Below are 21,344 nucleotides of genomic sequence, written 5' to 3'. Positions count from 1 at the left end.
AGATGAAGAAATTACAAAGTTGGAATGCTACATGAGTTTCTGAAAATTCCTAAGATAATTTGGAGCTAAACTTTGAAATTACAGTAAATGATAGCCTACCTTTGTTTGCTGCACTTATTGTTTATAGTCTGTTCATCCTATATGATAAAGAGCTAATATGCTAATTAGACCAAAGGGCAGAACGATCTTCCAGAATGAGCAGTGGGCAGGGGGCGGGGGGCGGGGCTGCGAGGCAGCCCAGGCTGCTTTGAGGGCCAAGCCAGTGTACGAATTTCGTGCACCGGGCCCCTAGCAGAATAATGAAAGAAAACTAGAATGACACAAATCCAAAAGCTCCAATAATGTATGCTTGGTATAAATCATTTAGTCTAAGAATAAATGGTTAAAACTATAGTCAAAATATTTTGTTTAAGAAGGTAAAAAAAAGTATGCAGTTTTTTTAGTTGTGGATAGAAAATCTCTTTAAAAGTTTGTTGCTGCCCTGACTGGTTTGGCTCAGTGGATAGAGCGTCGGCCTGCGGACTTGGGGGTCCCAGGTTCGATTCCAGTCAAGGGCATGTACCTTGGTTGGGGGCACATCCCCAGTGGGGGGTGTGCAAGAGGCAGCTGTTCGATGTTTCTCTCTCGTCGATGTTTCTAGCTTTCTATCCCTTTCCCTTCCTCTCTGTAAAAAAAAAAATCAATAAAATATATATTTTTTAAAAAGTTTGTTGCTAAAATGAGTTTACTCTCAGCTATATTAACTATAGGTCTTAAAGTACTTAAAAAGTTATATACATACCCCAAGTTCATCTAAAAACATGATCATACGATGTTTGTTACTTTTGATGAAAGGATTGACACCTTCCATATAGGGTTCCTAAAAATATAAATAAAAAGCTCACTTTATATGCACCAAAAACAAACATTGTCTGATCTATATAACAAAACATACATGTAGTAAGAATTCTTATGCATCTGTATCAGTAGCAATACATGTTCACAGTGACAATATTTTCATTCTGATATAAGCAAACAGCTATACTAGTGAACTGGAATTTTTAAATGAAAAAATAAATTCTGGAATGAGAACAAATCAGAACACATAGCCTAGCAGATACAAACTGCTCATATGTAATTCATTCAGAAATAACTAGTAAGAAAATATTATTTGTCAAGCACCAAGACAAACATGGGTTCAACCCTGAGGGTAGAATCTAGCCCAGCCGTGGGCAAACTACGGCCTGCGGGCCGGTCCGGCCCATTTGAAATGAATAAAACTAAAAAACAAAACAAAACAAAACACACAAAAAAAAGACCGCACCCTTTTATGTAATGGTGTTTACTTTGAATTTATATTAGTTCACACAAACACTCCATCCATGCTTTTGTTCCGGCCCTCCGGTCCAGTTTAAGAACCCATTGTGGCCCTCGAGTCAAAAAGTTTGCCCACCCCTGATCCAGCCGAAAATGTAGGGAATTAAAATACAGTGTGCTAAGGACTATAATAGGAAAATATGTATGACTTAGATAAATCCAAGAACTAAGCCAGACATACAAAGTGCTCTTCATACTAAAATCTTATATGCTATGTTATAAAATAGGTTAGTATTAACACAAGCACTTCTAAAATCAATAAGTTCAATAAGGAGATGAGATAAAGACCTCATTAATTCCAAGAAATAAACAAGAAAAATCATTCAATTTCTGTATGAGTAATGAAACACCAAAGTATCATTATGCTTATTTTTCATCAAGGCTGTGGGGAGCAAAATGTCTTATAATTTTATTCCAAAGTTAGTTTAAGATAATAACTAGATGAGTTTGGAAGGGAAGACATATAGACACTTGTTACAGCAATATTTATGATAGTGCCAAATTGGAAGCCATCTAAATAGCTATTAGAGAACTATCTAACATCTACCTACATGGTGGCATACTAAATAATCATTAAGCACTATAAAAGTTAAATATTTCCAGGTACAGCAAGTTTGTTACATTATGACGACAGCAGGTGATATAGTACGATACTTATCATGATATTAATATTGATACTTATCATGATATTAATATTAACAGTCTTCAGTCATGGGATCTCACATGGGTTTTTTAAAAGTTCATCCAAGTTTTAAAATTTATAGTGAATGTTTATTGTGAAATAAATTTTTAAAGATTGGTTGGCAAGCATTTAACATATGCTGACTGACTGAAGATACAATTTTCTATACTGAAAATTGAAGATATAGTTTTCTATAATGGCTAGAATAGTGGTCTTAAAAATTCTATTATATACAATGTAAAATCTAAACAAAACATTTTTTAAAATAACGTATCAACAAAAATATAAATTCTCTATGAACTACCTATTGTACATTCAAGCTATATTTTATGATTTTATGTCAAATTTCATTCATGAATATTTTAAAGAATAAAAATGTTTTTACCTTGGCTCCAAATTCCACAAGATTAGCTAAGTTCTGTACAGACTTAGCCACTAATATCAGTGTTCTTGCAGCAATAGGAGATGGGGAATCTGTAAGAGAATTGGGCAGAGCTGATGAGACCAACTCCAAAAGTACTTCCAGGTAAGACCATTATAAATTTAGGACATTAATATTTCTTTCCTGTTAAAATACTAATGTTCTCCCATTCAGAACTCATACTTTTTTTGAAAATATGTGACCTCTACAATTGAAAAAAAACTTGAGTACAAGGGGAAAATGTTGAAGCACTTCTCAGTACTTCTAGTTTTGCAACTCAGCAATTCCCAACTAATGAATGTTTTAGAATACCTCAAAGCTTTATTTTCTTAAAACAAACATAAAACCTATCACTCTATACAACCTCCGTGACAATTCACAAAGCTAATTTCAACCCACTCAGGTTAGCAATTTGCACTCTGAGCAATTCTCCGCTCCAACCCCCCACTGACCAAATAATTCACTGGAAAGCTCAGTCTGGGATAACCCCTGCTCTATTTTTAAGAGAAAAACGTGGAATTTCATAAACTGTTAAAATATGTTAAAGATTAGTCAGGAAACAATTCTTTATAGAATATACATAGTAGGATGTAAATGAAAAGTACCTATTAAACACAAGCCCTGAAACAAGATAATAACTAAAATTTAATAGTAAAAACCTTTAGGGAGTATGAATGCCTGATTTTACTAGATTTTACTCTTTGTATCTCAAGCTATAAACTATAGATAGTATTGCCTACTGGTTCAGAGGCCAACATTCAGATAAGTAAATCTCTCCAAAAGAATTCTAAACCCTTAAATTTTAATAAACCATAGATTTAACCACTTTAGTAATGATAGAAGACAATAACAGAAATTGGGTGGCCATAAAGGTAAAAATAAAGATAATCCTAAATATTTTTAATACAACTTTAAGCTTTAAATCAGTAAGATAAAAATGGTTCAGACTCCTTATTCTAATAATGGCTCATTATTACATTGAGTCACAAATATCACGTACAACATCTGCAAGTCATTACATAGTGGACATACAGGTAATAAGCAAAACTGTATCTGGTTTATTGGAATTAAAAAACGGCTGATAAACATTATATAACTCGTGATAAGAAATTCCTAATGGAAAATCTCTAAAGAGCCACTTTAAGTATTCACAGAGCACTACTGCAACTATAGCACACAGAAAGCTCTTCTCCCCAGCATGAAAAGGACAAGATGCAGATAGGAAAAAGGCATTGTAATAAGAGTTTGAGACACAAGTAGAAATGGGAAAAAAAGGAGTATGTATCTAATCATGCCACCTCTGGCTTCATTAGATGAGAAGGGTAAAAGAAGCAAAATGGCAAGAAAAGGTAAAGAGAAACCATGTAACCTCATTAAATAGAATGAAGTTTTATTCTAATTTTTTAATTTAAAAATGTGTCAAAAATTGATTACCTGAGATGATGTTAAACATCCGTGGATTCAGGATGGCAGGACAGATAAGTCGAAGAAAAACAAAACCACTGAATGGGAGGAAATAATTTTATTTCTTTAGAAAATTACTACATTAAAAAAATAAAAATCTTTAATACTCATAGAACCATGAACTTTGAACTAATATAGGGAACCACAAACAGAGCTTTAAGAAAATAGCTAACAGTGTCTTACTTTAAGAACATATATATCCTTCCCTAACCGGTTTGGCTCAGTGGATAGAGCGTCGGCCTGCGGACTGAAGGGTCCCAGGTTCGATTCTGGTCAGGGGCACGTACCCTGGTTGCAAGCACATCCTCAGTAGGGAGTGTGCAGCTGATCAATGTTTCTCTCTCGATGTTTCTAACTCTCTATCCCTCTCCCTCTCTGTGAAAAATCAAAGTATATTTAAAAAAACCAAACATATATATCCTTAAACATACTCACTTTTCTCAATTTTGGAATTTTAGGTTTATGTTGGGCAGATTTAAATTATATTTATAGTACTTAGTGTCTTGGCTACTGTTTATTTATTCCAAGCTAGTAGTACATTTTAAATTTAATTTGAGAAAGCAGTGTCCTTAAAAACACTAAGAATTTCTGGAAAAATTACAGGAGCACAAATAAACCTTTATATGGATACATAGTTCTGAAAGGTCTTAAAACTTACATTCTCTCAATTTTCTTTCTGTATTTTAAACAGAACAACCCAGTAAAGTCTGACATAAGTCAAGTTCATTCTATTGATTCTGTTGATAAGTCATATGAAAATAAGAATCCATTTTACTATGGAATAGATGACTCCTTGACAAATTAAAAAATACATAATAGGATGCTGAAAAGCTTTTATGGCCATAAAGAAAAAGATAAGCTTTCTCAAGTTAAATATGTTCTCAAATTACAAAATAATAAAAACCAAAAAGTAATGTTAAAGAACATGGCTTAACAACATTGTCATATATGATTTTTACCTGTTAATCTTATTCTCTTAGAGAAAGAGAATAAGATTAAGACTGCAAGCTATTTAGCTTTTTCCTAACCTGCCACCTTCAGTTACTCATAGAGTATATGTTTTCATGTAGACAATTTTTCTCTAATTTCCTTTTAAGAGGAATACACACTAACAGTTGACCTCTTATTTGCCTCTTATAAAGACAAGCATTATTAACAAAACTAGATGCCTAGTGCACAAAATTTGTGCGCCTGGGTTGGGGGAGGGTGTGGTGGTGGTGGTGGTGGTGTGTGTGACCCTTAGCCCAGCCTGTGCCCTCTCGTAGTCTGGGAGCCCTCGGGGGATATCTGACTGCCAGGGAAGTGGGAGAGGCGCCCGCCACCGCTGCTGTGCTTGTCAGCTGTGAGCCCAGCTTCTGGCTGAGAGGCGCTTCCCCTGTGGGGGCACACTGACCACCAGGGGGCAGCTCCTACATTGAGCGTCTGCCCCCTGGTGGTCAGTGCGTGTCATAGCGACTGGTTATTCCACTGTTTGGTTGATTTGCATATTAGCCTTTTATTATATACGATAGTTGATAAAATTCCTTTTAGAGGCTAAAATCATCAATATCATCTCTATTCTCAGCATTTACCTTCCAAAATCTGACACTTCGTTAATTTTGGACTCTTAGAAAGTGAATATGCAGTTGCAATTAGAATATACGCTAACAATGATTAAGTCTTTAAATTTGGGTTTATTTCATATTTATGAAAACTCTTGTACAGATTCTATCTGAACATATTTTGATACTTAAATGTTAGAGGCAACATCAAACCATAAAAGAGTTTCAATGTGCAAATCTACTTTCTGTTTTAAGAGGGATACTAAGTACCTACACATACATTTAAAAGCTTATTAGGAGCAAAAATCATCACCTTGGGCATAAATGCCCCTTAAAATACCCGGAAGTAGCAAACAGTCCACAGCAGGATTTCCTGCTGTGCCTGCTTAACATACACTTGTTTGAAACTTAGAGTTTATATAAGTGTTAATTTACATCACACATATAATTGTGCAGAATACGCTTGTGATTCTTTTTTATTTTCAATCACTACTAAAGCCAAGAAATACAGAATCTATAATTTTTAAATATTTATCATTATTAGACTACTATATTCTCTGATGCTTTATCACTAAGTTTCCAATTGGTTTGAATGGATTGGGGTGTGCTTTACAAAAGCCTGTAATAGTACTCAGAATATTAAATTGGGGCCCAGCCTGTGTGTTTAAGTGGTTGAGCATTAACCTATGAATCAGGTCTCACAGTTCCATTCCATGCCTGGGTTGTGGGCTCAATCCCCAGAAAGGCATGCAGGAGGTAGCCGGTCAATTACTCTCTTTCATCATTGATGTTTCTCTCTTCTCCCTTCCTCTCTGAAATCAGTAAAAAATACATATATTTTTTAAATACAATATTAGATTGTGTCTTAGAAGTTTAGTCTTTAGTTCTGTCTTAGCCACTAACTTTGCAATTTCTCCTAATTGCTGCACAATGAGTATATCAACAAAACTTCAGAACTAGAGGCTCCGATTGGAGATTAGCCCATGGTCACAAACTATGTTACAAACCAATTAATATCAAAATGGCTCAATTATTGCTCTTCTTAGCACCAAGTTAATCTCTGTTTTTCTTTCCTTCCTTTCTTCCTCCCTTTGTCTTTAGGTAAGTATGTATATGTGGGTGTGTGTGTATATAAAGAGTACTATAAAGTTAGCTATAGATTTTGTTGATTATTTGACTTTCAACCTCATTCTATAAAATAAAAATCTCCAATAGTTAACTGACTATAAATGAATGTTTGGGTTTTTAGAAAATGCAAAAGTTATCTCGGTAATCATAGTAACTTCCAAAAAACCCCCAAAACACCCCAACAACATTGAAAGTTAGTTTAGGAGCCATCTGAACTCAGAACATATTCAACAGTTCAGAATAAAAAGATAAGGTTTTGAATTGTACACTGTGTACTCTGAGTCTTCAAATAGTCTTCAAATTTTCACAATTATCCTCTTGACTCTGTGTGTACCATATACAGTGATGTAATAAATGAACTGCTTAGCCTTACCTAACAACTCTTGTTCTCATGGTGGTATTTGTAGGCCACTTGTGCTGAACAGATTTCTGTAAACACCCATAAATATACCTCAGTGTCCTGCCAAAATAACACAATCATCTCAATACAGAAAGCAAGTGAAAATACTGATTTCAATATACCCAAAGTTTAATTTCCCAAATACATAACATTTTAATGCAACTGACCTTTTCCCAAAGTAATGAGAGAATCAAGTTTTCATCATTAATCATTTAACCATTTTTTTTACATTTGCTTTGGAAGAAATCTTACCATATTTAGATTATTCTATATTTATGAAAAAGTATTGGGATAAGGATACAGAGGAACTAATGAGTTCAGGTTTTGGGGAGTTGTTGACTTTAACAACTACCTGATTGAGTTAACTAACACTGGAAGCCATTAAGCAGACTGGATAGAGATATGTCTTTTATCATTTCCTCAAATCTAAGACTATACCTCTATTCATTCCCCAAGTCACTATATAAATCAGACATGAGCTTGTATAAAAACATGATTTGTTTTACTTCACGTAAATATTTCACACGCTTCTTCAAGTCAGTCTTCTTAAAGATTAAAACCTCTCTTTCAAAGTATCCTAACATCAGCACAGTGGAAAAGCTTACATTTTAGAAATACAAATTTTTCAAAATGCAGATACACAATTTCTTGTCAAATTAAAATTCACCACTTACGGTGGAAGTATTTCTGAAGCCATGAATATTTTCTCCACAAGCTCTGAAAGTATGTTCAATAGGTGTGCTAAATTAGTGTTCACATCTTCATTTTTTTCTAATTTTGATGGACTTAACTAAGAGAAGGAATAAATCAATATAAATGCAACTTGGCAATGATAAACACAAATCAATCAAAGTAATCAAACAGTTTTTTTAAGGTTCTCTATTTTTTCCATCTGTATTAGACTTTCGGCAGGTGGGGGGGGGAATATAAGTGGGAATTTTAAAGTAGTATATGCTATGAAGCTCCTTGGGTTTGTTACCATTTATTTCCAATTACAGTTGACCCTTGAACAACATCGGTTTCAACTGTACCGGTCCATTTATACGAGGACTTTTTCAATAAATACCTTTACTTTTTTATCTGTGGTTGGGAGGATGAATGCAAAGGGCCAACTGTAGCACTGATCTGTGATTTTCATATAATAAACTTGCACATCCACAGATTTTTATATACATAGGGGTCCTGGAACCAATCCCCCAGCAATACAGAAGGAAAACTAAGTTTTGAGGGAGTCATGAATTTTATGTGGGTTTTTGACCATGCAGGAGTGGGAGCTGGAGAGCACCCCTAACTGCCCCCCCGTCCCGATTGTTCCAGGTTCAACTGTACTGAATTGAAGAGCAAGCTATGATTATTCAACAACTTTCAGTTGCTTTGGAATCAATGCCAGTATTAAAGTTCTCTTCTGTTCATTTTATCGGATTTTACCATAGATCTTTACATTCGCTTAAAATTGGGTTAGACTTTATTTTAAATATAGTATTCTAAGCTAAAAGACAAAAAATAAAAAACAAAAAACAACAACACAGTTTTAGTGGCCAAATAGTCACAAATATACTAGGAGTATTTAAATGGGAAGAAAGATCACCATACTGTTATTGTAATGTCTGTCTTCTATTTATTTGAGGGGAAAAATGGCTTTGCTGAATGGGATAAGACTTATTTATCACTAGAAAATACCAAATGCCTAGGGCAGAATCATGAACCTTTCTCAAAACTTTTCCCTGAAATGTAAGTGTCCTGATCTAGACTGGAGTACATTTCTCTAGAGATGTCTAAATTCCCCAGCCTGGATCCAGCAACCAGACACTCTGCAGACTTGCTGAATTCCTATATCCTTACTAGTTAGACCATCTGTGGTGTTACCTCAAGTTTTCAACACTAATTCTCTAATTAGTAAAAATTGACAACTTAATGCATAATTAACATGTTCTCAGTGTACATTGTCAAAAGAAATTTCTTATTTTATTAGAGTTAAAAATATATTTAGTATCTTCTGTAGTTGCTCTACTTTCAGAATAAAATGAGACAATAGCCATAAGTGAGATACCACTCTTTCTCTTCAATGATTTACTAGGAATTTACACTGCAGCCTTTTTTTTCTTTTGTGAAGATTATATCATATTACCCCACACCCCCCAAAAATGCCTTACGGACAAATCTAAATGTTGTGATGAGCTACATAAAATTTAACTAGGTTATACAACAGAAACTTAAGATTCTGTTACTCCCAACTTCTGAAAGTAGCATATATTTATCAGTATAGTAGGAGAAATAATAAAGTACTTTCATGAATTCCTGGTGCAATATGAGGTTTTAATCCCCAAGTAAAGAAAGCCATCTTTAAGAAAAGAAAAATCTGTTTTAGGTAACATTTTCCAAAAGTAGTAGTACAACAGGTATAACTGCTCTGATAATTTTAGAAAGCTAATGTAGTTCCCTTAAAATGTAATCCTTCCTATATAATAAAAGCCTAATATGCTAAGTGTCCAGTCGTCCGTTCAACCAATCAAAGTGTAATATGTTAATGATATGCTAAGGCACTCAACTGCTCACTATAATGTGCACTGACCACCAGTGGGCAGACAGTTGACCAGTCACTATGATGTGCACTGACCACTAGGGGGCAGATGCTCTGACTGGTAGGTTAGCTTGCTGCTGGGGTCTGGCCAATCAGGACTGAGCAAGACAGGCTGGATACACCTTGGAGCCCTCCCATGGTCCCTCCCCGGTTGGCCAACCTTCCATGTCCCTCCCCGGCCCCAATCTTGCACCGGTGGGGTCCCCTGGCCTGGCATGCGCCCTCTCTCAATCTGGGACCTCTCAGGGGATGTCAGAGAGTTGGTTTTGGCCCAATCCCATAGGCCAGGCCAATGGACCCCACTGGTGCATGAATTCATGCTCCAGGCCTCTAGTTAACTATAAAGTATTACCTATTAAAATATGCTGTTTGTCATACCTCACAAGATTGCTTGCTTTCCATTATCTTTAAAATGGAGTCTTTCAAAGCATGATGGACAAATTGTGTAGCAGTGGCTTTCATATACTGCTCCATCAAGGTGCTTGCAAGTGTTGTGGCTCGAAATAAGGTAGTGGCTTCATCTACATAAATATATTAAAAGGTTATCTGTAAATAACTGTACTAATGTGAACCGACTAGAAATTAAATAAATTCATTTTTACTTCAACGATTTTAACGATTTAAGTATGCTTATTTCCATCCAGCATTAAAGTACTGATTATAATGACATCCTATATTCTATAGACTTAAGTCTTCAAAAAGCTAATACAGTCTTCAGGTTACATCGGACTCGTCGTATGTTGTTTCGTGGTTACATCGCCATTTCCCATTAATTTATAAAAAAAAGTCCCATCATTTCGACGTATGTACATATGTGCTTTATGTTTTTCATTATTTATTTACCACAAGTAAAGGTCAGGAATTGTTATCTTTCTTTTAAACTTTTTTTACTGTTGTTTCACTTCATTACTGCTGTGTATGTGCTCCATGTGAGTGACGCAGGTGCTTATATAAGTAGGTTCCAACTTAAGGCGAAAATCGCGTTATGCCATGCCATAGGAACGGATCTCCGATATAACCCGAGGACCTACTATATCTATTATTGCATTAGATTATAAACAGGAGAAGGGATTACTACTATCGTGTTCATACCAAAAAAAAAAAAAAAAAGGTTTAGACTAGTTAACATAAAACCCCCAAATAAATTAATGTATGAGCCTAAAACATGGCTACTAATACTATATAATAAAAAGCTAATATGCAAATGGTCATTACACCCTTGCACCAGGCCAGGGGACCTGAGGCTGCGCCCCCCACTCTGCAGGGCTTAACGGGGGTGGGGCCATCCCAATCTGGGTCTTGTGCAATTTTGAGGTGCGCATGGATGGACGGGGACTTGACTCTGGGTCCTGCAGTGCGCCCCAGACTCTGACAAGAGGGAGACTTTCATATACATTTTACTAAATTTCTTTCATCTCTGACACTTCTATTATAGAGAAAGGGCAAATAGGAATATTAAAATATTTCCTCTAATTTCTTTTTTTAAAAATTTATTTTATTGATTTTGTACAGAGAGGAAGGGAGAGGGATAGAGAAACGTCGATGAGAGAGAAACATCGATCAGCTGCCTCCTGCACAACCCCTACTGGTGAGGTGCCCACAACAAAGTACATGCCCTTGACCGGAATCAAACCTGGGACCCTTCAGTCCGCAGGCCGACGCTCAGTCAAACTGGTTAGGGCTAAATAATTCCCTTTTAATGTGCATGAAATTAATGCACTGGGCCAATAGTGATTTAAATAAAATTCTAAAAAACACAAATATTGCCAGTGTAAAATACATATCATCACTTGATCTTTCCTGACACATCTATATATTACATTTTCTATGATTAAAAGTAAATAGTTTTAGATTTTAGAGTTTATTTGGGGGAGCCTAGAGGCAATCACTGTCACTGAGTCAAAGTGCTGGCTGGAAGTGATTATTCTGACATATTTGTAAGCTGATACAAAGCACTGTGTGCCTAGCTATAGTGCCCAGGAACTACTTATCTGTAGAATTTAGAAATGAAATTCAGCTGGCACCAATTTCTGTGCAATAAATTAGCAAGTAAAAAGTAAAAGAACATGGTATGTATATCACACTGTTCTTAATAAAGGACTAGAAGTCATTGATCTGCACACAGAAGTCACTTTCTTATGACTTCTAATACTAATTTGTCATGACAGAAACTTGTATTAAAATAACCACCACCCATACCAGCCAGCACAAGAATCAGAACTGGCATTCTAACTAATTTTTAATAAAGGAAAAACAAATAATTTATTTTGCAAGATGATTAAACTGTTTAATATATTCTAACATAGAATCCACATATATTTGCTATTTAAAATCTAATTATTGACCAAATTTTTAAAAGTGTCACATTAACACATCCATACTGTACCTTCCATGCTTATTTCTCTGTCATTTAGTGTACATAGCAACAATGATTCAAGTTTTTCATGAAGGAAAATCCTCAGTAGGATGCTAGCCAGTAGTGTTCGATCCTGTCCACACACATGTGATAAAGCATAGACTACATGAAGGTCCTTTTGCAGTATAAGCTAAAAATGACATCAAGAAAGATTGTTGAAAATACAGCATTAAGCATTCACAGTGAGATTAACAAAATATGTTCTTTTATGTTCTTACTAGAAGCCCGATATATGAAAATTCATGCACTGGGGGGGTGGGAGGAGGGTGACCCTCAGCCTGGCCTGCCCCCTCTCACAGTGTGGGAGCCCTCAGGGGTGGGAGGTGACCCGGCGATCAGGGGAAGCTGGGGGGCTTAAGGGACTGGGTGCTGCCATCCTAGAGGGCGTGGCAATTAGCATATTCCCTCCTTATTGGTTGTGGGCGCCGCCATCTTTGAGGGCAGCAATTAGCATATTCCCTCCTTATTGGCTATGAATGCCGCCATGTTTGCAACGGCGTGAGGTTCAATTAGCAAATTCCCTCTTTATTAGACAAGGTATTTACAAATACGTTGTATTGAAAAAATTTATTTAAAAAAGAATAAGTTTGTAGCCTACATATTTTTGTTTCCTGAGACTAACCTCATACTACCAAAGGGTGTTCAACCCTCTTTTGTCTATTAGTGTGACACTAAGCTATGGAATTATTACGCTTAATGGATCTTTTATTAAATGTTCAATATTTCTGTTAATGCTGTAAAAAATAAGTAGACTGGTAAATAACTGATTACCTCTTTAAATTCACTGTATTCTTCTTCTGGCATGATTTTTTCCATAGAATATCGTGCCCGGACACGCAGGGATCCTGGTTCAATACCTTTTAATGGTATATGGGAGCTGAGCAAAAACCATTCATCTGTGGCATGCCCTTTCTGTAACCGGCTCAATTGGCAGCGCATAAATACTTGGATAGAAAAACGTCAAATGATTACTATCTAAAAAGATGACACTATAAATTAGTCACACACGTAAATTATTCTGATATTTTGCCTTCTCTACAGTGTTAAATGCTTTTTATTAAAGAAGTTTACTTCATTTAATGTTTACTTCATTCATTTCTTGAATGTCTACTATGTGTCAAACTCTGTTATAGGCAATGATTTAGGATACAGGCATGATTAGGGAAATAAGGTAAACATTTTATAGAGAAAGATTCAGGCTTGAACCTATCTGTTAATACAAAGCACTTCTTTCTCTAAATATGACTTTTAAGAAGGTATTAACCTAATTCACAGATATGTGAATTGCTAAATCCCACTGCCACCTGTTTCAGCAACAGGCAGGGGAAAAGTGAACAAATAGTACACTCGTGTTTATAGAAAAAAGTTTTTTAAATACAGTGCTTTTTCCCACTTACTTGCAAAGGAGAAAAGGAAAAACCTAAAAAGGGTAAGAAGAGATAGGGGAAGAACAACAGAAAGATGACCACTTTCACTGTTTTCTTGTTCTTCCTACTCATTAGGAAGGGGAGGGTGAATAGATACGTAATTTAATCTTAAAGGCTTCAGTTTAGAGTATGTATAATTTAGTCATATCAATTATTTTTAGAAGTACAAAAAAACTACCTTAAATTATACTACTTGTACTTCTATTTTTAATTTCCATTTTCTATTATAGTACATTATGGATTTTAAAAGTACACAAAACACGTTTGTCTTTTAGTTTAGAAAGAAATTTCTGTATCAACTTACAGATATCAGGATCTTTGCTTTTCTTTGTTTTATTACTAAGAGTTATTTCAAATCTGTTGATGTCAGGAGGAAGATCACTAAAAGAGCAAGAAGAAATAGAATTAACAAAATGTCCTGGCATTAAGCTATTTAATTCATTTATTTCTAGTATCCACTAAGGCTCCTAGTTTGCTATTACACAACCTGAATATGTTAGATTTACAACTAGATTCAAAATATTTTATTGCTTGGTATATGGGAATATAGACCAGCAAATTACACTTTCCCTAACGTCTTTATAACATCCTCAGGTAAATCCTGGAAACCTTCGTAACATTTTATATTTGTATGTTAGTAAATGGTTTAGGACTTGTCACTAATGCTAATTCATATTCATTACTAGGTGGAAAACAAAGGACATAGCACATTACTAAAAAAAAAGTATGTGGGGGGAAGGAGGGGGAAGTACTATCAAAATGACTGGACTTGGTGCCCTATTCTGACAATTTAGATGCAGAGACAAAAATAAATACATACATACATACATAATAAAGGAAAGAAAAAGTAAGGAATGAAAATGCAGTATGATAAAAGAAAATGATTTAATGTAATGATAAAAAAGACTTACTCAAAGACAAACTCTTCTGACCATACAGGGTTTTGGCCTTCCCTTGCATGAGTTTTTGCTACCTGGACACTGTTCAGGTAGATGTTGCAATAGGGATTAGTAAAATGTTTTATTGGGAGTTTATGGGCTTCTTCAATATGTAAAACAAGGCTGCTGACCTAAAGAAAGCAAAAAAATTGTTACACCAGATTTCAGATATTATGCATTAAGTTTCTAAAGCAATTACTATAACTGTAATTTTGTTTTACAAGTTATTCCTCTAATTATATTCTTGCAGAAAGTGAAATATACCTTTTAATATAAAACCAATGTTCAGAGAAAAGGAAAAGGATTCTTTATTAACATAAGTACACTGTCATGACTCAAATCAAAATCCTATTTGTTACATAATGCTCATCTGATTTAATTTCGAAAAGAATTCCACAGCTATAAAGTATTTTTAAAACACACTCTACCTTTTCATTCTACAGAAAAGGAAACAGATCCAAAAAAGAATCGCTATTTGTTAGTTTTGATGCCAAAACTTAGACCAGATACCTTCTAGCTAGTATCAGGTCTTCTTTTCCCTCCTGCCACCTATTACCTGCATTAGGCAAGTTGCTTATCTGAGCCTCACCTTCCTCAGACATAAAATTAAAACAAAGTTTACACTGCAAGTTGCTGTAAAGATTCAAAATAATATGTGTAATGCACATAGTAGAGTACCTGACATGATGATTTCAAGAGCTATTAACTATAGCATATTTTATTATACCTATAAATGATAATTTCATGGCTAAAATTTCACACAAGATAATCTGTAAAAATTCAACATGCTTTTCCATTGCTTACAAAATGTTAACATATGTTTTGAGAGCACACAGTGATTATGTGTATAAATTTCCTTGTGGAGTCAGTCTGTTGGTACAGGGGATGATATAAAATAGTAATCTAAATATTAATATCCATTTCCAATAGAACAATATGCTCGAATCATCAAGCTTATTGGAAAATTCCTACAAATAAAACAAGAGTAACTTTGGTCAATAAACACTGTACTAAAATCACCCCGAAAATCAAGAATGTTAAAATTTCTTGATATTTAACCAATTATCTAGAGATAACTATAAAGAAAAAAAAAAGCAAAAGAAACGGAGGATATAAAGTTGACTTTATACACTTTGAAAGAAAGAGCCTAGCCTAACTCTCTATGAATAAACATACAGGACATGTTAATGTTTCAAGTAAGATAGTATAGGATATTATCTAAGAGTTATGAAATGACATTTCAAAAATAAATTCTATAAAATGAAAAATTATTGGGATTAGTAATTCAAGGAAGATGATTTTTTCAATAAGTACTTTTAGTTCCACATTTTTAAAATAGGCATTTTTAAGGAAAAAAGAAAATAAAAGTGCCCAACAGAACAGTTTCTGTTACTGTTGGTTTGATATTTTTATTTTGAGTGGAGGGGAAAAATACACCCTTGATAATGTATTTAAAAGATGCCATTATATGCCCAGCAGGTATATAAAGAAAATTCTCTTTCGTAAAGAAATAACTATTTCTCCTGCTACTGAAGCAAGTGGGAGCTTTAAATTGCCTGACAAAATTAATTTCTCTTAAGAACTCTATAAAGTATCTGGAATACTGCCCCAAACAGTTCATAATGTAATAAAAATAAAGAACTAAGTGATAAAACAAAATGTGACAGTCACAAATCAAAGAAAATTAAGTTTCACCTGACGCAAGCGTTTATTAGATGTCCCTGGACTACTTTTCCGTAAATTGCAAAATGCCTGCAGACCTTTCATCCAATCCTACAAGAAATAACAACAGTTCAAAGAAATATACTGTAGTACAGTTTAATTTCCCATCATCATTTTGTTAATTCAATATTCTTTCCTTTTTGAGATTGCCATTTTTAAGCTCACAGTACTGCAATATGTTTGTACCCCGGTAAAACAATGATTTAAAAAAGTTTAATTCTGAAAAACTTGTGTTTCTGTAGATTTTCTAAATTAATGTTAAGTGTACAAAGAAGGGTACATTAATTAGCCAAAATATTTTTGAATAGGTAAGCTGTTACACTTGAAATACCTAAAGCAGAATTTACTTGACATATTTTATGAAAGGAGGGCTGACTGCAAAACCAGTGGATAATGTGATGACTAATTTGATGACAAGCATTTTAATCTTCAACATTAGACTATGATATAAGTAGACATGTATAAGGGTATCTGGGTTATATAGGTGTTTGAAATATAACATTAGATTTTAACATGTTTACCCGAATATTCAAATTAAATTGTAGCTACCTTTAAAAATATTTAACCCATCTAGTGCTCTGGAGAGAGAAATTTTACATCTATCAAAAATAAATCTAAGTATTTCACTTTGGAGTACATGTTTCTAGAAAGCTCTATATACCACTGCTTTACTCAATTATTTCTTTAATTTATAGGCTATTTCAATGAACCCAAACTTTGTCAATGTTTAGAGAACATCCTTATAGTAGAGCAAATTAAGATCAAATCAGTTATTACAACTTTTAGGAATAGAAGAGAGGTCAAGCCAGCATGGCTCAGTAGTTGAGAGTTGACTTATGAACCAGGTCACAGTATGATTCCCAGTCAGGGCATATGCCTGGGTTGCAGGACTGATCCTTAGTGTGGGGCATGCAGAAGGCAGCCAATCAATGATTTTCTCTCATCGAAGTTTCTATCTCTCTGTCCCTCTCCCTTCCTCTCTGAAATCAATTTTTTAAAAAGAAATAGCAGAGAGTAACCAGAAGAGAGCCACCAAAGTAATGAAAATTAGAAATACCAGTGGTATTTTGGACACTAGTATTTGGAAATACAGAATATAGAAAAAGTATATAAAAATGCAATAATAAAATGTTCTATTCATACAGCTCAGTGAGACATGCAAAACATACTGAAATATGAAGGTATGTAACATCTTTATTTAGAAAGAGGACATGGTAAAATAACTAGAAGATGGGATAGTAAAGTTTAAATTTCTTTCCCAATTCAATTTCCAATATTTAAAAAAAGGTTACCAAATGTTTTGAGCCCCACTTTTTTATCTACATTTAATAAAAAATTAGGGATATATACATATAAAATGTTTTTGTGTTATATGCTGAGATTTGAAATATGACTTGATTATGAATCATAAAACAATGTTTCATTTATCAAGTTATTCTAGAGTCTAAGATATTTTCATAATTTTTAATGGATATTTTCATAAATTATGAAAGCATCCACAGCATTAGCCTCAATGGCAAATTATCTTCTATTTCCAACGAAGTTGCTTAAAAAGTAGTTGCTTTCTTTGACCTCTTAACCACCTTCAAGTTCCTTCCATAGAATATAAGCAGAAATATAGCCATATTTTCACAAAATACCACTATAAAACAGGAAATACGATTCAAAAAACTCAAAATATCTTAAAAGGAATTTTTTTAAAAACATTACTTTTTTATAGTATTAGTTATATACTAAAGGTTTTTAGAAGGACATTGCACATAGATCATTGGCTAGTCCAAAAAGCAGACATTATAGTTAAGACTTATAGAAAATTCCTAAAATAGTTTTCTTTCTGATGATCAAACTTCTGTTTTTGGATATGGAATTCAACCAGTGAAAAATAACAACACTTGTGAGCAAAACTAACTGGCTTACCTTTTGATTGTACTGAGAATATCTATAACCTTTCTGCAAAGAGTATTTTAAATGAGCATTCTTAGTTGGACTCAACATCACAGAATAAAGGCCAATTTAAATGGAGTTTTCATTTATAATAACCCTTCACTGTGTTTTTCTGCATTTCTTTAAAAAAATAAGTTTTATACCTGAAAGATCTCATTCTTTAAAATAAAAAGATGATTACATTTCAAACATCCTTTTTATCACAAAACAAAGGCTTGTGAAATATATAAATTTCTAATCTCTCTCTCTCTCTCTCTCTCTCTCTGTGTGTGTGTGTGTGTGTGTGTGTGTGTGTATAAATTAATGTCAACTGTAATTGAAAAATAAATTAAAGAAAACATGGGCTAAATGTTTACACTGAAGAAACAATTAACTTACCTCTGCTTGTTCTGGAGTTTCGCCTGCAAAGTAAAAGATGTAATGTTCTTCACTAAAGTGCTGAACTACTATCTGAAAACAGTTTGGCCTTTAAATACAAACAAAAAAGTTATTAGGCAGCTTAACAAAAAGTACTATTAACTTAAGCTACTTTTAAAAAATCACAATATATTAAATAATTTATATAAAATTAACATAACTCTTAGAGAAATTCTCCTTTGTACCAGGTCATTACTAAAAAGAAAATGTCAGTTGCATATATTTTAGAAAACTTTTTAGACAAAAATTTTTAAAATTTTATTTATCTGTCAAAGTTTAAAAACTTCAAGCTACTGTATAAATTAATTTTAAAGGACATTAGAAATAGAAAACTTACAAAGGAATTGAAGCAGAAATGTTAGAATTTCACATAGCTATTCTAAACACTTTTTAAAAGCAAATAAAATGTTACTAAACGTATTGATTCAGGATGATATAAAATATACATTTATCTACACTGGAAAAAGACTACAAACATATTTGTAGACCAAAAATGTTCTTAGTGGTTATCTCTGAGTAGATGGGTCGATTTTCATTTTCTTGTTCATAATTTTACTAGCGTCCCAGTGCACGAAGATTCATGCACTGGGGGATGGATCCCTCAGCCCGACCTGCACCCTCTCCAATCTGGGAATTTCTGTCTGTCTTTGCAATCATATGAGCGAATTGTCTGAGACCCCCAACCCAGTTTGGTTTGTTGCACCCAGAATAATAGAGGCATTTTTTTTCCCTTTGCTTCATTGGTGGAGATTTCCTGGAAGTTCTAGGATATCTTCCCTTTAATTTTTCCTAGACACTCTGATTTTACTTATGTCTGTCACCTTTGCTTTCCCTCCATCTTCCACCACAACAGTAACTTGCTCCAGGCTCACTTTGCTCTAGTGTCTAGAACAGTGGTCGGCAAACTCATTAGTCAACAGAGCCAAATATATACAGTACTTGTTCAAAATAGACACGCCCAGGCTAAAAACCAACTTCTGCGCATGGGCCACAAAGTTTCAATCACACCGTATGTACGCCCGCAGGTGGTATTTTGTGGAAGAGCCACACTTCATGGGGCCAAAAAGCCACATGTGGCTTGCGAGCCACAGTTTGCTGACTAAGGGTCTAGGCTAGGAGATCCATCTGCCACCAGAACTACGACTCCCAGCATTCCTGGTGCTCCTCGCACTCTGGGCTTCAACTCCCAGTCCTAGGGCTGCCACCAGAACTACTATTCCCAGAGTTCCTGGTGCTCCCCATGCTCTAGGTTTTCCCTTCCTGCTCTGTCTCCGCCCCCCGGCCTCCTACTCTGCCACATCCCCCCAAGCCTCCGGCTCTCCTGCTCTGCTCTCTGCCCAGCAGCTTGGGAGAGCAACCAAGGAGCCACATCCCCCCATGCTGCTGGCTCTCCCGCTTCTGCTCTCTGCCTGGCGTCTGTATATGCAAATTAATCTGCCATCTTTATCAGGTTAATTTGCATATTCACTCCTGATTGGCTGATGAGCGTAGCAAAGGGACGGTCAATTTACACGCTTCTCTTTTATTATATGGGATGTACTTTCAATTTTTTACAATTGACAGTTTTCCTCACCTTGTAAATGGAAACACCATCTACTCATGGATATGCTTGTTCTGAGGATTAAATGACCTAACAATGGAGTACAGTAAATACTGGTTTGTGCCTGCCTGTAATATGCACTGTACTATAATTTACTTAACAAATACATTATCAAATAGTTTATATCTTTTCTGAAAATGTACTCTAAACTTAAAAATGTTTACAAAATGTTTAATAAGGGCCTTCATGTTTTTGAAACTCAATAAATGTTATTTCTATTTCTTGCTTTAACCAAAGATTATATCTTATGTTTTGGTGTTACTAGGTCATAGCAGACTACAAGCTTAAGATTTATTAAAGATAAAAAGAACCATCTTTTCATGCTCTGAGAATATCATAAAATAATGGAAAATGTAACTAAAACATCCTGATTCTGAAAGTGGCTTGTATCAGACTAAACCTCCTAGCTGGATAAAATATAAATAAATAAAAAAACAGCAGTTTGAAGTCACTGAAAAACAATTAAAGCAGCTAAGACTGAGGGGCCAAGATCAGATGAGGTGAGCCTGACATTCTCCACAGCTTTCCCTTACATGGTGTGTGCTGATTGCTACACTGTGTAAGGCGAGAAGCAGAGAAGCTGAGATACCAAGTAGAATGCAGCATAGATGCTCAAAAGCAAACAAGCAGTTTCACAGTGCTGGAACAGTCAAATGAGCTCAGGACTTTGGAAGACAAAGCTTTTATTTGAGTCCCCAGCAGAGCTAGGCCTTCAGAATAAGGGCAAACCAGAAATAGAGAGCCTTCACCAGTATTTCCCCTTGGTCACTGAGAGAATCAAGATGAACTACTCCCTACTCTAAATTTCTGGTAGAACAATAATATTTTTCTGGAAGCAGTAACATTATCCATAGCTTCCGCAGTTTTTCATACACAATGTCCACCATTTGGTCAAAGTTAAATAGACATTACAGGAATCACTTCAAATGACTGAAAAGGCAAAAGAAAAATAGGACAAAGGAGAAAGACCTACACATAATCAGATATTGAGGTTGGATATGAATTTTCAAACACTGTAATTGCAATGTTCAAGAAGATAGAAGACAAGAGAATTTTTCCAGCTAAATAGCTCTATAAAAGAAGAATTAAATGGAGATCCTGGCTGGGTAGCCCCATTGGATAGAGTGTCATCCAGATATGCTAAAGTCGTGAGTTCTCTCTCGGGTCAGGGAACATACAGGAAGCAAACAATGAATGCCTAAGTGGAACAACGAATTGATCTCTCTCCCTCCTTCCTTTCTCCCTTCCTCTCACTCTAAAATCAATAAAATTAAGAAATCAATAAATGCATTAAATTTTAAAAGAAT

General features: G+C 34.7%; 2 protein-coding genes across 3 annotated transcripts in view; one reads left to right on the top strand and one right to left on the bottom strand.

The window, feature by feature from the left end:
• Nucleotides 1-12,891, top strand: part of CCNH (cyclin H) — a 48,131-nt gene extending 35,240 nt beyond the window's left edge. The window contains exon 10 of the mRNA XM_015571589.1: nucleotides 12,808-12,891. The gene's annotated coding sequence lies outside the window, so the exon portion shown is untranslated. The remainder of the gene's footprint in view (nucleotides 1-12,807) is intronic.
• The window catches only part of RASA1 (RAS p21 protein activator 1), a 135,340-nt gene that overhangs the window by 4,532 nt on the left and 109,464 nt on the right, over nucleotides 1-21,344 (bottom strand). For both annotated transcript variants that reach the window (XM_015571586.1, XM_015571587.1), the window contains 12 exons: nucleotides 18,399-18,486; nucleotides 16,050-16,127; nucleotides 14,328-14,485; nucleotides 13,721-13,797; nucleotides 12,761-12,933; nucleotides 11,960-12,119; nucleotides 9,952-10,094; nucleotides 7,667-7,782; nucleotides 6,966-7,052; nucleotides 3,894-3,961; nucleotides 2,424-2,512; nucleotides 782-859 (listed from right to left, as the gene is read on the bottom strand). In XM_015571586.1, the coding sequence (XP_015427072.1) occupies nucleotides 782-859; nucleotides 2,424-2,512; nucleotides 3,894-3,961; nucleotides 6,966-7,052; nucleotides 7,667-7,782; nucleotides 9,952-10,094; nucleotides 11,960-12,119; nucleotides 12,761-12,933; nucleotides 13,721-13,797; nucleotides 14,328-14,485; nucleotides 16,050-16,127; nucleotides 18,399-18,486 (1,315 nt within the window). The remainder of the gene's footprint in view (nucleotides 1-781; nucleotides 860-2,423; nucleotides 2,513-3,893; nucleotides 3,962-6,965; nucleotides 7,053-7,666; nucleotides 7,783-9,951; nucleotides 10,095-11,959; nucleotides 12,120-12,760; nucleotides 12,934-13,720; nucleotides 13,798-14,327; nucleotides 14,486-16,049; nucleotides 16,128-18,398; nucleotides 18,487-21,344) is intronic.

Source organism: Myotis davidii, unplaced genomic scaffold (assembly GCF_000327345.1).
Source record: "Myotis davidii unplaced genomic scaffold, ASM32734v1 scaffold44, whole genome shotgun sequence".
Classification (NCBI taxonomy): Eukaryota; Metazoa; Chordata; class Mammalia; order Chiroptera; family Vespertilionidae; genus Myotis; species Myotis davidii.
Note: the sequence above shows the minus strand (reverse complement) of the source record. Positions and strands in the feature narration are given on the sequence as shown.